At 39.5% G+C, this 17,534-nt stretch overlaps 2 protein-coding genes across 4 annotated transcripts in view; both read left to right on the forward strand.

Moving 5' to 3' along the window:
- LOC106532760 (choline/ethanolamine kinase) overlaps positions 1–4,866 on the forward strand; it is a gene marked incomplete at its 5' end in the record, with an annotated part of 8,001 nt that extends 3,135 nt beyond the window's left edge. The window contains 6 exon segments of the mRNA XM_014028892.1: positions 1,513–1,571; positions 2,372–2,459; positions 2,560–2,668; positions 3,017–3,117; positions 3,205–3,286; positions 3,435–4,866. Of these exon segments, the coding sequence (XP_013884346.1) occupies positions 1,513–1,571; positions 2,372–2,459; positions 2,560–2,668; positions 3,017–3,117; positions 3,205–3,286; positions 3,435–3,491 (496 nt within the window).
- A 5,891-nt stretch (positions 4,867–10,757) lies between these two features.
- cpt1b (carnitine palmitoyltransferase 1B (muscle)) lies at positions 10,758–17,247 on the forward strand. 3 transcript variants are annotated; one of them, XM_014028894.1, is made up of 19 exons: positions 10,758–10,893; positions 11,784–11,936; positions 12,080–12,219; positions 12,312–12,510; positions 12,678–12,779; positions 13,173–13,310; positions 13,385–13,462; positions 13,592–13,699; positions 14,237–14,321; positions 14,424–14,619; positions 14,703–14,888; positions 14,979–15,084; positions 15,171–15,287; positions 15,360–15,524; positions 15,597–15,731; positions 16,147–16,299; positions 16,396–16,509; positions 16,579–16,671; positions 16,758–17,247. In XM_014028894.1, exons 2-19 carry the CDS (start codon positions 11,796–11,798, stop codon positions 16,887–16,889), a joined length of 2,388 nt encoding a protein of 795 aa, XP_013884348.1. In that variant the 5' UTR covers positions 10,758–10,893; positions 11,784–11,795; the 3' UTR covers positions 16,890–17,247. The 3 variants fall into 3 exon arrangements, with proteins under 3 accessions (XP_013884348.1, XP_013884349.1, XP_013884350.1); XM_014028895.1 differs by lacking the exon at positions 10,758–10,893 and having other exon boundaries at positions 12,339–12,510; XM_014028896.1 differs by lacking the exons at positions 10,758–10,893; positions 12,080–12,219; positions 12,312–12,510.
- Positions 17,248–17,534: the final 287 nt, after the last annotated feature.

Consider the following 17,534-nt stretch of genomic DNA (forward strand, 5'->3'; position numbering starts at 1 on the left):
AATTATTTATTCTTCATATTTTATTATTGAATTACATTTATCCCAGAGCAGTTGTCACAGTATGATTCTAAATATAAACATGTTTAGCACATCAAGAACCTTGTTGTTATGGCAAGTTTTTATTTATTTATTTTTTTGGGTTGGGGGGGGGGGGGGGGGGGCATTAAACAGACTCATCTTTGCTTTAATATGGGGCAAATAAATTTTCTTCTGTTAGAGGTAATATGGTTTAGAAGAACTCGAACGGTGAATCTCACAGAAAGACTAACAGCCTGTGCGCGCTGAGGCGCGTTCCCGGAGGAGAGAGTTTAATCACTGACGCAAAGTTGGACAGATCTGTTCCATAACAACGCTCTGAACATATATTTAATATAAAGTTACGTTTTACAGACCAAAGTCTCTGGTAGCTCAGGAGCAAAGTGCAGGAGGAGATGTCAGGACTGATAGCTGCAGCCGCTGCTTCCACTGTCTCTGCTGAAAACTGCTCTCACTGAAAGTCCCGCCCTGCTCTGCTCTGATTGGATAAAACAGCTCTGGAGTTTGTCTGATTCGTTGAAAGCAAGTTCAAGTTCAGTTTATTTATATAGCGCCAAGTCACAACATACATTGTCTCAGGGCACTGTACATAAAAAGAATAATCTAAAAAGAAACCAGCAGGCTGCGTTGAATCACTTCATCACAGTCTCCCATCCTGAGTAAACAGTGGAGAGGAAATCTCCCTGCTAATCAGGAAGAAACCTCCAGCAGAACCAGGCTCAGGACAGGAGACCATCTGCCTCGACTAGCTGGCTGAGGGACAGGAAAGAGACACAGGTAAACACAGAAGAACTGGTCCGGGACTGGTCCAGGTGCGCCTTCTTCTGGAAGAGACAAAGAAAAAACATGATGGAAGTAATTACAATAAACATGTAGAGAAGAGAGACTAAAGACAACAGCAGAGTGAAGAAATGTGCTCAGTTTATGTTTGGAAAGCAGTGTCTGTTTAATCCTTAAACATCAGGGTCCCGCTGCCCTCCTCTGACAGAACGACGATCCAGTCACACCAGTGAGGCTGGATTTTTTGTTTTGTTTTGTTTGTTTTTAAGAATCGGGTCACATTTGCGACCCTGCTAGCTGTTGTTTTCACAATCTCAGGTACAATCTTAAGTACGCAAGGGAGGTTTGTGACATTCCATCTGGTGCGCTTTTTCTTTTTTGATCGCGCATGCACACCTGCGCACCGCTTATGTGCAACTCTGATTATAAATCTGTAGTAAAACTGTTTTGTTTAAATGTTGATTTTTGTGTTTAAGTCATTGGTGTTTTTCATTCATTGTGCAGGAACAGACTAAGATACAATAATTGCAAATAAATGCCTCGTTGTTGTTGTTGTTTTTAATATTTTGGAAAAGCTTTTTTCCCCATTTTGGATTTAAGTTCTAAATGTTTGCATTGAATTATGTAACATTAAGTACATCTACAGCACTGCAATCTTATTGTCTTTTTTTCTTTGTTTTTTTTTTTTTCATACAGTGCATTGCTGGCATCAACTCCATCACCAGTGGTGTTTTGCCACAACGACGTCCAAGAAGGTAAAACTCAATCTCCTTTCTATCAGACCTTTTCACACCCTTACAGTCATAGTTTATTCTGGTTGATCCACACTTTGGATGTGTTGTCACACTCAGAGACGTGCGAGTTAAAGTCAGCCTGGATTGTGGTCTGTTAAAAATGGGCTTAAATGTCTGTTGCATTGAGCTGTAACGCTTGAATAAATAGATAGAGGAGTAACCCTGAAGACGTTACAACTTGTGATTTTTTTTCTTCGTTTCTTGGTTTTTATTTGGTTTGGTAAAAAAAAAAAGGCGTCACTAAAGCAAATAAGAATTTTTATTAACCTTTATAGAACCAGTCACATCCCACTGAGATCACAGATCTTTATTTTTATTTATTTTTTTGCAATGGAGGACTGAACCTGAAGGCAACCTAACATGCACGGTTTGGTCAGATAACTGCAAAAAGAGTCAGATTTTTAAACTATAAATGCTAAACTACCTGAGATGTAATGCACTACTTGGTAGGAATCTGAACATTATGGTTTTAAACTTGCCTCAACTTTTAAAATCTTTAACAAGCTATGTCTGAGACTTGATGTCATTTTTCTTTAGTTGTAAGAATACTTACAAAGCTCGTTTGATGGGTTTTTTAAAATTTATTTATTTACCGTTATTTTACCAGGCAAGTCCCAGATGTGGCTTTTAAATTCAGCTTGCATTTATTTAAGAGGCAAAAATTTTGTTTTTGATTATCCACAAAACTTATTGATCACACTTGACACCCAGTGAAGTGAGTAAAGTGGTGGTTATGTCTCTGTGTTTTTTTGCTGCTGCAGGAAACATCTTGGTGCTGGAAGACCAGTACCACAACTCAACAGAGAAACTTATGCTTATAGACTTTGAATACAGCAGTTACAATTACAGGTGATGTGTGTGCTTTGGGTCATAGATTCACACTGGAATGGGGTTTTGGCTTTGCAGGAAAAAAAACATGAATAAACCTCATGTCTTTATTTCTTTGAAGGGGTTTTGACTTTGGGAATCATTTCTGCGAGTGGATGTATGATTACACGTACAACGAGTGGCCTTTTTACAAAGCCACACCTGAAAACTATCCAACCAGAGAGCAGCAGGTCAGTCAAAACACGCCTGCATTAAAGTGACGACTATTCACCTTTTGTGTGAACTATTGCCTACAACAAATATACTGTTTGGTCTATTCACAGTTTGTGGAAAGGTAATATAACTTTAAAACTGTTTATCTTGATGGTGACACTTTCTGTAGAGCTAGTTGTTTTTATTTTTTACCAATTGTGCTAAAGTATATGTGGTGGTGTGTTGGTATTGTGCACCACCATCTAGTGGTTAAAACTAGAATTTTGAGTTCATTAGCGAGATCTCACTGCACCACGTTTACATCGGCAACGCCTTTTACTTTAAATTCATTGTTTAGCTAATAATAATTTTGATGCCCATTTCAGCTTCTTTTCATAAGAAGTTATTTGACTGAACAAAGGAAGCACACTGACTCTACCATGGACCAGACACAAGTGGAAGAGAACATGATCCTTGAAGCAAACAGGTAAACTAGGGTTGAGATGATTTTCTGTAGCTGTGAATGGTTTCAGAACCACCTCTTATAAACTGTTATTTTTATTCTGTACTGTAGATATGCATTAGCATCACACTTCCTCTGGGGTCTGTGGTCCATCATTCAAGCTAAGCTATCCAAGATCGAGTTTGGGTACATGGTATGTGATTTGTGGTCATAATCATGTAGTGTTTTTTTTTTTTGATTATTTTTTTTCTTGTTCTAAAGACCTTTTTAAGATGTTTCACCCTTACGTGATAACATCTTAAACAAAACAGCCATTTATAATAGTTTTTCTCTTGTTGCAGGATTATGCTCAGTGCCGTTTCGATGCCTACTTCAAGCAGAAAAAGCTCTTCTCTTGAACTCCATGTTAATCGGAACGTACAAGGGCTTCACAATATTAGGAAAAACTTGCCATATTTTTAAGTTTGCGATGACGTTGTTGATTGTGATGATTTCTTCACTCCTCGGCATTCTTGTTTGTCATGACCACCAACTTAACGAGGTGTGGGCACAAAGGCCAGTGACATTCTTTTAAATTGACCAAATTTATTGTTAGCGTGCAGAACATGAATGCATGGCATTTTAATGGCAAATCATTCATTGCAGTTCTTTGCAATATACTGTATATCGGAGTCATTGAGATGACAATACGTTGATGATATACTGTGCAGCCCTAGAATGTACTGGTTATTTGTTTGCCAGCTTGCCTCGTGTTAACATGTTGTATTTTGTTGAGACTTTTCAGGTAGGTTTGCATTTATGTAAAGAAAAGAAATCATTCAAAGACGAGGCATGGGTCAGCACAGTGAAGTGTAATCGTTTCACTTTGTAAACACATTTTTAAGCATTTCCCTTTTTTCCCCACCATTAGTGATTCTTTAGCTGTGTTCTCTGCATGTCAGAGGTCAGTAATGATCAGTACTTGTTGCTTTGTTAGAGAACGAATATCTTTTCATTTCAGACTGTAATGTTTTTTTGATATGTTTTCATATATCAGTTCAATACTACTGAGCTCAGTGTTGAAGGCTTTTCTGTAGCTCGTTGCTTTAGTGTTTTGAGTCAATCTACCTCCCCTTGTTTTTTTTTACTGTTAGCTCTTTAGTTGGATGCATACATTTCATTGCAGTTGATTGTAACTGCTTTCCATTTGTTGCTGCTTTTATTTATTCCATAACAACTTCATATATTTCTCCTGTTAGAGGTTTATTTACTGATATTAAAAAGTGATGAACCTACGCAGCTTCAGCACATAATAACAAGGGCTATTAGTCGTTAGAAAGTTCAAGTTCTTTAAATCTGCATTGTTTGACCTCGTCACTATCATTATCAGTGAACAACTTTATTTCTGCCTCTGTTTACCAGCTTTCACAACAGGTCATTGTCATGCCGATGTTCAGTTCTAAAATCTCATTTGTTTTTTGTATTTTTGCGTACAAACATTTAATAGCATGAAAACTTCCAACACCTCAACTTCTAGCCTTTTCAGTCTTATTCCAAATAAGACACAACTTTGAGCTCTGAGATCCAACAATGACTGAAATGTAAACTCTTAGTTTTTGTTGTAAAAATGTGACGTAGGGTTTTAACTTTGTTTAAATTCTATCTTTAATATTTTTGCTTATCTGGACTGAATTTTATTGATTGTAATTAAGTTAACTTTGTCCTTGTTTTATTCATTAATTCATCTGTGTACTCCTGAACGAAACTAATAAAACTTCAGCAGTTTTTAAAACAGTGTTTTCCTGTTGTGATGTCATTTGAATGTTTCTGCATTGGTTTATTTGTGCACCACTAAAAAAAAACTTTTAAACTTAGGTGTTGAGTGTCTGGATTGCCACTGGTTTTTAGTTTGTTTGTTTTTTCAGTGTAAAAGATGCTTTGGTTTTGTCTTTCATGTGAGGTGACTCTATTACAGCGGCCGTCAGAGTAATTTGAGTGCCTTTGCGATGACGCGTTGAGCAGCGTGAGGACCATGTTTTACTCCACAGGGCTGACAGTTGTCCCACCTCCCCGAGCCAAGAATAGACCAGCCAAGAAGGAAAACCACTGCTCAAAGATCGAGGGACTTTCTGGGCTCATTTTGGATCCAAGAGTAAAAACGGGGTTTAATATTGAAGATTGTTTATTTTCAGCTGTTCTTATTCTGCTGGCATGAAAATTTAAATCCTTCACAATTATTGGAGTTGGTTCTCTTAGAGGGAACATCACTGTGTGAGCTGTGTTGTACAGTTGTGCCTTTTTAAGTGTGCTGACTTAACTTATTTGGAAAATTTACAAGTCAGGCTGTGTTATTAGAACCGTCTTAGATGCAATTTACCTAAATTTAAAATCCGTACATCGGTGAGATGAACGCTCTAAAGCAGCTGTTAATGGGATTCACTGAGTGGATAATCTTCTGGTTGAAGCATTGCCTTCAGAAAATTCTGGGTGTTTTTCCAAACCTCAGTGATCGTGTATCATCTACATGTAAAACTTATAAAGGATCACATCATGCTGAATCAGAGAAGTGGAAAACCAGTGAGGCACTGCGTACATATCCCCTTGGAGATGGAAATGGAGCCAAAGTTGCGGTCCAAACCACCACACACACCTTTCATGAGATGTAAGTCCTACAACACCAGTTAAACTAAAACTAGTGCAATCATTACATAATTTTTAAAAGGTGGACCTCCAAAGACTTTCAAAGTGCAGTGAGTACTTCCGAGCTTTGTCCCAGTCTGACATGAAAGAGAGCTCAGATGGTCTCATTCGCCTGGACCATGTTCCATCCGCCATTTTCCACAATCTCCTTGAGTTCTTCTCAAGGGTGTAACTTTAAGTCTACCATTGGGGGGGGTTATGCTTGAAAACATGACATTGTACATTTTTAAATCAAGTCAAAGTTACCTAAAGACAACAAGAGAGTTGCATCTGTCTACTTCACCAGTTAATTTCTATTGTGTTTGAGCAAATTATGCCATTTTATTGGGAGGGGGTTATATTGACTGGATCAAATTATTGTGGGGGTCATAACCCCCCTAACCCCCCTGCAAATTACACCTATGGTTCTTCTTCAGTCATGATTTTTAAAGTTCCCCAAGAAGAACTGGGAGCACACATTCAGGTTATAATGTCTTTTTCTGGCTAATATTTGCTCTATTAGAACATTTGCTTTGTTTTGACACAAATCTGTCGGATTTTTAAAAAATATTTTTTAATGAATCCCAAGGTGAGCAGCTACCTCCTTGCCGAAGCCTTCCTTTTGAGGTGCCTGTCGGCCCTGGCAGAAGAACTCAGTCTAACTGTCTCTTACTTGAGTCTTGCTCGGGAGATTTTCTGCATCGAACTGCAGAATATGGTGTTCACTTATCTGAGCAGAAACCTGCTGGAGCTGCCACAGGTGGTGAGGTATGTGCAGTTTCAGTGCTGTGGTTCTCTGAATGCTGCTTTTTGTCACTGAAACAGATTTCTTCGACAGGTTGCTGAATGATGAGGAGAAGGAGGAAGTGGTCAACTTGAGGGTACGAAGAGAGCGACATCTGTGCAGCCTGAGGAAGGAGAACCTAACATCTCAACATGCTCGCCACATATTCGTGATGGAAGGACCAGAGGACGGTAGAGACTGGCACCCAGTTACAGAACTTCCTTTTAGATCTGATAAATGGTGTTTTACCACAGTGGTGCTTTATAACTACCTGTACATTTTAGGAGGCTACAGGCAGCGTATGAAAAGAGGCTGGGAGTTTAATATGGTTTCCTTTAGATTTAATCTTTTTACAACCATGGGTTGCTGCAGCCCCGCTGATAAAGGTACACCAATCCTCTAATTTGTTTTTGTTGAAAACTTTTGTCTCAGTTTTCAATCATTTCAGTAATGCAAAGGAAACCTTCCCCATCTGCTACAGCACAGGAGGCACTTCAGTGCAGTGGCCTGTGGAGGCTTACGCTGTAGGAGGCTGGTACTTAGACTCTCTGTGGTGACTCCAGACTCGAGCACAGCTCTGTACACAGCTGTAGAGCGCTATGATCCATGGGAGGACAGATGGAGGTTTGGCTTCATATAAAGCAGATAATCAGACTGTGTTTTCTCCTAATCTTTAATCTTTATGCCCAACTTCTGCTTTAGGTTTGTATCCTCGTTGCCACTCACTGACTTCCAGTTCACCATGTCCTTATCCCACGATGTCCCCCTCGCTGCCAGCTTCGAAGACTGTGTGTTTATGTGCTGGGGACTATCCAGAGGGCAGGGGAAAAACTGCTGCTGCAGTACAACACAAAGCAAGGTGCACAGAATCAGAACAGCTCACAGCTGCTTCCAGCTCAGTTTGCACACCTAAAAGATTAACTTCTATCTTCTTTTTATTCACGATAGACTCGTGGTCTGAACTGCTTCCCACCCTTACCAGAGCAGATGCAGACCTTCCTCTTCTTTACTTCCTGGGGGCTTCAGACAAGCTGCTCATGATTGGTGGCAACAACGGTAGATTTCATATTTTATTTTTAATTTTGACAACCCTATTCTTGTCCAGGTGCACAGGGCAGAGAAAGTGGCATTTGGAGGGCAGGGGACACTTGCAGGAGACCAGCTTCTGATGCCCAGTTTAGAACACAACAGTGTTGTACAAATGGATCTCCAAAGTCTGTCCATCAGAGCATTCCCACCTTTACCTGTCTCCACCCGCTATGAGGCTGTCTTTTATCTTTACAGGTGCTGGTCATAAAATTAGAATATCATGAAAAAGTAGATTTATTTCAGTAATTCCATTTAAAAAGTGAAACTTGTATATTATATTCATACATTACATACAAACTCATATATTTCAAATGTTTATTTCGTTTAATTTTGATGATTACAAATGACAACAAATGAAAATCTCAAATTCAGCATATCAGAAAATTAGAATATTACTGAAGACCAATAAAAACAAAGGATTTATAGAAATGTTGGCCAACTGAAAAGTATGAACATGAAAAGTATGAGCATGTACAGCACTCAGTATTTAGTTGGGGCTCCTTTGGCCTGTATTACTGCAGCAATGCGGCGTGGCATGGAGTCGATCAGTCTGTGGCACTGCTCAGGTGTTATGATAGCCCAGGTTGCTCTATTAGTGGCTTTTAGCTCTTCTGAATTGTTGGGTCTGGTGTATTGCATCTTCTTCTTCACAATACCCCATAGATTTTCTATGGGGTTAAGGTCAGGAGAGTTTGCTGGCCAATTAAGAACAGGGATACCATGGTCCTTCAATCAGGTACTGGTAGCTTTGGCACTGTGTGCAGGTGCCAAGTCCTGTTGGAAAATGAAATCTGCATCTCCAAAAAGTTGGTCAGCAGCAGGAAGCATGAAGTGCTCTAAAACTTCCTGGTATGTGGCTGCGTTGACCCTGGACCTCAGAAAACACAATGGACCAACACCAGCAGATGACATGGCACCCCAAACCATCACTGACTGTGGAAACTTTACACTGGACTTCAAGCAACGTGGATGAAGTGCCTCTCTTCTTTTCCTCCAGACTCTGGGACCTTGATTTCCAAAGGAAATGCAAAATTTACTTTCATCAGAGAACATGACTTTGGACCACTCACCAGCAGTCCAGTCCTGTTTCTCTGTAGCCCAGGCAAGACGCTTCTGACGCTGTCTGTGGTTCAAGAGTGGCTTGACACAAGGAATGCGACAGCAGAAACCCATTTCTTTCATACGTCTGTGTGTGGTGGTTCTTGAAGCACTCACTCCAGCTGCAGTCCACTCTTTGTGAATCTCCCCCACATTTTTGAATGGGTTTTGTTTCACAATCCTCTCCAGGGTGCGGTTATCTCTCTTGCTTGTACATTTTTTTCGACCACATCTTTTCCTTCCCTTCGCCTCTCTATTAATGTGCTTGGACACAGAGCTCTGTGAACAGCCAGCCTCTTTAGCGATGACCTTTTGTGTCTTGCCCTCCTTGTGCAAGGTGTCGATGGTCGTCTTTTGGACAACTGTCAAGTCAGCAGTCTTCCCCATGATTGTGTAGCCTATAGAACTAGACTGAAAGACCATTTAAAGGCCTTTGCAGGTGGTTTGAGTTAATTAGCTGATTAGAGTGTGTTACCAGGTGCCATCCATTTTGAACCTTTTCACAAGATTCTAATTTTCTGATATGCTGAATTTGAGATTTTCATTTGTTGTCATTTGTAATAATCAAAATTAAATGAAATAAACATTTGAAATATATGAGTTTGTATGTAATGTATGAATATAATATACAAGTTTCACTTTTTAAATGGAATTACTGAAATAAATCTACTTTTTCATGATATTCTAATTTTATGACCAGCACCTGTACTTCTAATTTTACACTTAGCCTCTCTGCATGGATTAAGTGCTTGGTGATTGAGTTAATTTCATTTTTCAACTCTTTTTTTAAATATGTAAATATACTTTTTTGTTAATGTACTAAGTAAGAACCTACGATTCAAAATCTCGAGATGAAATTTGGTCAACTCTGGGATCTGGTGTCCTAATGAATGTGTACACTGTAAAATCAGCTTTATTCTTTTCAGCTTAGTGTGAGGAGATTTAAAGTCCCCTTGGTTGCTGCGGTTTTCTTAAACAGTTTATTATGCTGTCTTTTGTCATCCCTCTTCTTTTACATTTCACTTTCAAGGAGACATACACTCAAAAAACAGATTGTTAGATTTACTTAACCAAGTTAAGTCAACTATTTCCACTTAACTGAGTTGAGTAAGTTTAAAACAATTTTCTTATTTATTTTTAAAGAAAATAAGTTGCCTATTTATGTACTTTAAAACTGTAGAAAGCGTGCTTTCTTGTAGACTTTTGTCAAATCAGTTCCTAACCGTTTTTAGAGAGATGTTTGTTTGTTTGTTAAGCCTCTTAACATTGAGCTATGAATCATTAACGCATAAAAAGCCCCTAACAGAAAGCGATTCCTAGGCATCTGTAGTCATTTTACCAGCTGCTTGTCTTAAAACACAATGTTTTTTTATTAAATCAATGCAAAATACAAATAAGTTTAAAAATAAAAACAATAGTTTCAGATCTAAAATAGTATTCTCCAAAAAAATAAATAAAATAAAAGATTCCAATGGAAATTTTAGCTGAAAACTCGACCAGATCAAAGAACATTCAGATCTGTTGCTTTTGTTTTTGTCCCCCTGTTTCGGCTTGATGCTCATCTTTATGTCCTCTACTTGTCCACATCCTCATTTTTAAATCAAAAGCTGCACAATATGCAGTCCTGTTCAGGAAAAAAAGAACTGATCAAAAAGTTAGTGAAGAAGCAGCCATGGTTAAAAAAAAGAACTTTGAAAGACCAAAAAAATCCAAAGAAGTACTTAAGAACACTGTAAAAGGTTACAAAAACATTTGGCATCAGTACTTGAGTTTCCTAAAATGACATAAAAAAATGTAATATTCTAATATCTGACCTTGTATTCATTCAGTCATAGTAACTGTATGATCTTGTAATGGGAAAGTAGGTGAAATGTCAGATGGCTCTGGGTTTCTGCAGCACATTCAGTTACGTAGCAGAGACCTCACAGCACAAGTTCAAGCTATGTTTGGTGTGTGGTTACAAAGAAGAGGCACGTCATGACAGAGGAGAGGGAGCTGAGGGAGAGGTGGGGGGGGGGGTGGAAAGCACAGGAGACGGCGGTTAGGCTCACCTGAGTGAAGCCACTTCAAGGACACAGAACAATCTCAGCAAGGAAGGTTTTACCGCCTCTATTCTGACTGAAGCCACTGCTCTGCTTCACCTTCATTTCACTCACTCTGCTCTGATTAAGGTAAAGTAGATGTCTTCTATTTAATAGTTTCTGCTTTTAATACCTGTGTTGTGGTGTAAACTCTGTTTTATGTGTGTATGTAAAGCAAAGGAGCATCAAAATAAATATGTTGGAAGTTTTTTTCATGTATTGAAATTGTGATGGGTCCTTTTCATTGGTGCTACATAAAGATTTTCTATAGTTTGGATCAAAAGCTAAAACTACTGCAAATTACATGACTGAAAATCATTCCAGCGTCGCTGAAGCACCAGAGAGCTTTTCCGGCTGGTCCCAGTGTTTATATTCTCATGCCCATCTGAGGCTTGTGCACATGCTCTGTTGATGCACCACTATATCTGGCCAATGAACTTTGTCCCAGTTGGTAGCTGTTCGGTCATATGACATGGAAAAAAGCCACACCAGGCCTGTCGCTCATCCACTACACGGAGTGATGTGGGAAGTGCAAATATGTTTTTTGTTTATGGTTGCAGAAAGCCCTTACATTTGGAGATCAGTGAGTCACACTGTGTCTCTACACTGGATTTGTGTTTTGTGTGCAAACATCTTTAAGTCCTGCAGTGATTAACTTTATCACAAATAATTAACAAAAAGCAGAAAACCACCTTTGCCCCAGATAATCGTCAATCACCTTTAGAAAAGAAAAAACAGTTTCAGATGTTAATTAGTGGTAAAAACGCTAATGCAGGATAAAAAAAATCATTAAAAGATGATGTTAGATTTCAGGGATGTGTAAAATTTAAAGAATAGTTTCCTTTTTCATCACAGTTTTGTAAAATCTAAGGGAATGACACTGTTCACACTACAGGAACATCTGTTGAACTGTTTTATATTTTTTTACATCTTATTGTCATTCAGAAACCTGATCGTCTCTTACTGCTGACTTATTTTAGTAATACTCAAAGATGGCTGAGGCTCACCAGGCGGTGGGCTTCCAGTTCACTGTGCACCCAGACGGTGTGGACATCAAGCTGAGTCAAGAGGTCATCAAAAACATCTATCTGTCAGGAGTGACAGCGTGGAAGAAAAGAGCCATTTTGTTTAAGGTACTAACACCATCAAAACAAACACAACTCATGCCTAGCTGTGTTTAACAAAAGGGAAAAGGGTGAAAAGTTTGGCATTGAAGATATTCGTACAGCGCAGAGGTGATGTTTTTAATGCTAAATCAGCATTTTGTTATTTAAAGAATGGTGTTCTGGCTGGACTCTACCCTGCCAGCCCGTCCAGTTGGCTGATAGTTGTGATCGCCATGATGAGTTCCTTGTACACCCGCATTGACCTCTCTCTGGGAATGATAGCTGTGATCAAAGAAAACCTGCCACATAAGTCAGTAACCTCCACAGCTCAACATATCGTTTATTGTTGTGATTCCACTTCTCTGGAAACGAACAATCACTCTGCATTTATAATGTTAACAGAGGCAGTGCTGTGCCTCTCCTGAACAGAGACTGCATGTCGATGCAGACCAGAGCTGTTGTGAGTGCCATCCTGTTTGCCACTGGACTGTGGATCTCCTTTATCTACCTCATGAGATACTCTCTCAAAGCTCTGTTGTCCTACCATGGATGGATTTTTGAATCCCATGGAAAAATGAGTACATCAACCAAAGTGTGGCTGGTATGTTTGCACTTATTGATCTGTTTGCACTCATGTCGTGCTTCTCCTCTTGTGTCAAACAGCTGTGCCGTTAGATCTAAAAGGTGAAATAAATGCCAAGTAATCAAATATAAAAGATCACAAAGTATATGTGATTTGTGATAATGAATTTATATTTTTTGCAACAGAGACTGGTAAAGATGTTTTCTGGAAGGAGGCCGCTGCTCTACAGTTTTCAGGCAGCTTTGCCCCGACTCCCTGTGCCCAGCGTGGATGATACCATTTGGAGGGTGTGTAATTAAATTTATGCACAACACTATAAAATTATAACAAATAGTGACTCAATCATTGTGTCTCATGTGTAACATGGAAACACTGTAAAAATATAAAATAAAAAGAGGAAGAAAACAACACTCAAATATTATGATTTTTACCATTTTAAATAAAGCTGCAACTATGTTTAGGTGTGCTCTCTGCAGTCATTTTGATATCTGGCAATATTGCTCGTTGAAGACATTTTGGTATTGCAACAGAAAATACCAATAAACTAAATTATAAATACATTTGTATCTGAAAGTAAACAGAAAAGCAGTAAGCCATTAATGTATTTGGAGGCATGGTGCCTGACCTTACACATTGACATGGTCAATTGTCCTGACTTGCACAGTTTGTTCTTATCCCAGTACCTCGAGTCAGTGCGTCCTCTACTGGACAGTGAACAGTACAACCAGATGGAAATGTTGGCCCATAACTTCAGAGAAGCAGAAGCAGCGCAGCTCCAGAGATACCTGATTTTTAAATCCTGGTGGGCAACAAATTACGTAAGTAGTATTTTATTTCTTCCATCTTTTAAATTCATAATGTTTTTACAATATTAACAAGATATCTTCTCCAGGTGAGTGACTGGTGGGAGGAGTACATCTACCTGAGGAGCAGGGGTCCAATCATGGTCAACAGCAACTTCTACATAATGGTGAGTTCAGCTTATTTGTGTTTAGCTTTCTACTTGTGAGCTTGCTCACATTTTCCTAATTCTTCAAACTTTGACTTTCTAGATATAAATCACACATGAAATAATGATGTTTGATCTGTTTTCATATAGGATCTTTTGTATGTCACTCCAACACATCGACAGGCGGCGCGGGCAGGAAATGTGGTCCATGCTCTGTTGCAGTACAGACGCAAACTGGAACGAGGTGAACATGAACCGGTAATCTCCCTGTTCGTTTTTAGTTTTTCACCACTTATCGCTCAAAGGTGAAAGTGCGTGTGTTGTCAAATCTTTAACTATGAATACATTTTTGGAAAGGTAACAGTGAGAACATATTACAAAAAATAATTCACGGCGCTGAGATGAACAGTTGTTGAGATATTTGCATGTGAAATAACAGGAAGTGATGTCAACAGGGAATGTCTGAATGTGAACACAAGAGTGTGGCCAGCAACACGGGCTGTAGAGAAGAATCTGATGTTTTTATAGATTATTTTGAGAATCAGAGTTCAAATAATGTTTTAATAAACAAAGAAATAGGAGTTTTCTGAGTTCCCCTGTGATGTCATTTCCTGTTTCACTTCAGCTAAGCCAAATTCAAATGAAACTATGCTAGTTATGTGACAAAATGGTTAAAATCATGTATTATGCCAAGTTTCTTAAATATAAATATGGTTTCTTTGACTTTTTGTATTTGAAGGATAGGCATGTCACAGACACTTTAAATGTTTGACATGTTGCTGTTTTGTGTCTTAGTTGAGGGCTTTAGGGACAGTTCCTATGTGTTCCACTCAGATGGAGAGGATGTTCAACACCACCCGAATCCCTGGAATAGAAACAGGTGAGCATCACTGAACCTCTGTGGCAGAAGAAGGATCAAGCAGGCAGTAAATCTTTGTTTTACTAACTCTGATCATCTCTCCTTAACTGAAACTGCCTGCAGACATTGTGCAGCACCTGACTGACCGAAAGCACCTGGTCGTCTACCACAAAGGCCGGTTCTTCCAGGTGTGGCTGTACACTGGAGGACGTCATCTCCTACCTAGTGAGCTGGAGACACAGTTTCAAAGGATCCTCAACGACACATCAGAACCCCAACCAGGAGAGCTCAAACTAGCAGCCCTCACTGCAGGAGACAGGCACGTAAACACAAACACGCATGCCGAGGACACAAACTTGCTGCAAAGTGTCTTTGCTTAAATAGTTCTGCTTTCTTTTCCAGAGTTCCGTGGGCTCGGGCTCGGGTGAAACATTTCAGCCACGGACTAAACAAAACATCCCTGGATGCCATCGAGTCTGCAGCATTCTTTTTGAGCCTCGATGAAGAGCCACAGGGTTACGATCCGTCAACAGCGAACTCACTTGATAATTACGCCAAGTCTCTGCTGCATGGAAAATGTTACGACAGGTAGACAGAGAAAATGAGGGAAAGGCCTTAGGGCTTGGTTGACTTACACTTTATTTATTTACCAGAAAACACTGTTCTTATTCATTCCAGGTGGTTTGACAAGTCTTTCACCTTAATCTCATATCCAAATGGAAAGATTGGCGTGAACGTGGAACACTCTTGGGCCGATGCGCCAATAGTTGGACACATGTTGGAGGTAAAAATTGTATTTTATTCTTGAAATTTGGAAGATTTAAAGTTTGTCGTTTTTTCTCAGCAGTAACTTTTTTTTGCTCTGTGTAGTATGTTCTTGCAACAGACTGCTTTCATCTCGGCTACACAGAGGAGGGTCATTGTAAAGGTGATGTGAACAGAGGCCTACCTCATCCTACTCGACTACAGTGGCAGATCTCAAAAGAGGTAGAACCACTAACAGTGACTATTAGATATGATGTTTGAACTGCACGCAAATCTTTATTTTCTCCATCTTAGTGCCAAGAAGTCATTGAGACTTCCTACCTATCAGCCAAGCAGATAGCTGACGACGTGGACTTCCATGGCTATTTGTTTGCCGACTTTGGCAAAGGTCTGATCAAGAAGTGCAGGACAAGCCCTGACGCCTTCATTCAGCTGGCTCTGCAGCTTGCACAGTTCAGGGTAGGTTTGCACTCAAGTCATTTGCTTACACCAAAGTGTATCACCGAATCACACCAAACCCTTTCGTTACAGGACCAGGGTGTGTTCTGTCTGACATACGAGTCCTCCATGACTCGCATGTTCAGAGACGGACGGACAGAAACCGTACGCTCCTGCACCTCCGAGGCTGTTGCGTTTGTTATGGCAATGGAGGACGCGAGTGCAACAGTAAGCAGATCACACAAACGCATGGAAAAATATACCGGGACAAAACAAAAAATGCAATCCAAGACGACCCCAGTAACTGCGAAATATATCTGTAGGGGTATATTGCTGTTGCTAAATAAGCAGACTTTGGACACATGTGGTGTGATGTGTTCGCACACAGTGTGAGAAGCACAATGTGACCTGTCAAGCTGTGATCATTTGGAAAAGGTGTGCGAGGTTACTTTGTGCTTTTGGGGACTAGGTCACCAAGACTTTCAGGTGCCTGTGCCCTGGACTCCGAACCTGCTGATATTTAGACAGGAGTTAAACTTAAACTTCTACTGTTTAAGGTCATTTTGATATTTCAATCTTTTGGGAACAGATTGTTTTTTGCAATGTTTGGTAAAATGGCTGTTTGCCTTCTGTTTGCATCCAGAATGCCCAAAGACTGGCACTGTTTCGAAAGGCAGCCGAAAAGCATCAGAACATGTATCGTTTGGCCATGACTGGATCTGGCATCGATCGTCACCTCTTCTGTCTTTACATAGTGTCCAAATACCTTGGTGTTGACTCCCCATTTCTTAAAAAGGTTTGAACCAAAACAATCTCATTCCCTTTAAATTATTATTCATTTCTCACTAGTATGCCCTTATTATTTTTAAACTTTTGATGTGTACACCCTCAGGTGCTTTCAGAGCCATGGAAGCTGTCCACAAGCCAGACTCCCCAGCAGCAGCTTAACTTAGTCGACATCAACAAGTTCCCTCAGTATGTGGGTGCTGGAGGTGGCTTTGGCCCTGTAGGTTCTTTCAGTTTTAGCAAGTTACATGTTCACTACACATGATCTTACGCTTATGTTTTCTAACAGGTGGCAGATGATGGTTATGGTGTGTCTTACATCATTATTGGGGAAAACCTCATCACATTCCACATCTCCAGCAAGTTCTCCAGTCCTGACACAGTAAGAGCACAAAATGACAGCTTTTGTTCTGTCATAAACCCACCTGAAATCATCCCTCATTTTTTTTTTGTCCGTGTAACCTGCAGAATTCCAGCCGGTTTGGTCAGCGCATTCAGAAGGCCATGACGGATATTCAAACGCTTTTCAAGCTGGAAAATGATAAGATCAACGGGCATATGAAGTGTGTGCAGGTTGCAAATGGGAAGAAGCACATCTGAGGGGAGCATATCCCCGCCGTCCTTTGTTCATGTAAACAAAGCTCTGGTGGAAATTTTGCACTAATATTTCTGCTTTTCTGTTGAGTTTTATTAGAGGCCTGGCATTCCACTCAGTCAGACAAAAGCCATTTAATAATTCTCTAATTTATCTTTATTTTACATATCAGAGTTGCTGTTTGGTGCAGATAAGAGATGTTTCTTTCACTATGGGGTATTTTGTTTGTTTTTATTATGTCTGTATTTCTGCTGCCACTGTATATTGTAGATTGTATATAAGTTCAATTTAGATTAAAATAAAAATATTATGGTATATTGTTTTAGTGTAGGAAACCTGTAAATAAATTTGCTTGAAGATTCATGCGCTACCTAATATGTTTTATTAAACACTACTTCATATATCGGATTGAGTTGATGAGCTAACTGCTAGTTTGACTGCACCAAAAATCAGTTCTGCAGTCTTAAAACTCTAAAAACTAAAAATCTCTAAAACAATGACTTTTTTTTCTGGATCACTTTGGTCTTGACCCTGCATGGACCAGCTGTTGGCTCAAACCTGAGGCTACGAGTTATCCACTTCAGGTAGGATATTTTATGTTCATAACAATTACACTAAACTCCATTTCAAAGATTAAACTAAAAAACATA

The sequence above is a fragment of the Austrofundulus limnaeus genome, unplaced genomic scaffold (assembly GCF_001266775.1).
Source record: "Austrofundulus limnaeus strain Quisiro unplaced genomic scaffold, Austrofundulus_limnaeus-1.0 Scaffold828, whole genome shotgun sequence".
Taxonomy (NCBI): Eukaryota; Metazoa; Chordata; class Actinopteri; order Cyprinodontiformes; family Rivulidae; genus Austrofundulus; species Austrofundulus limnaeus.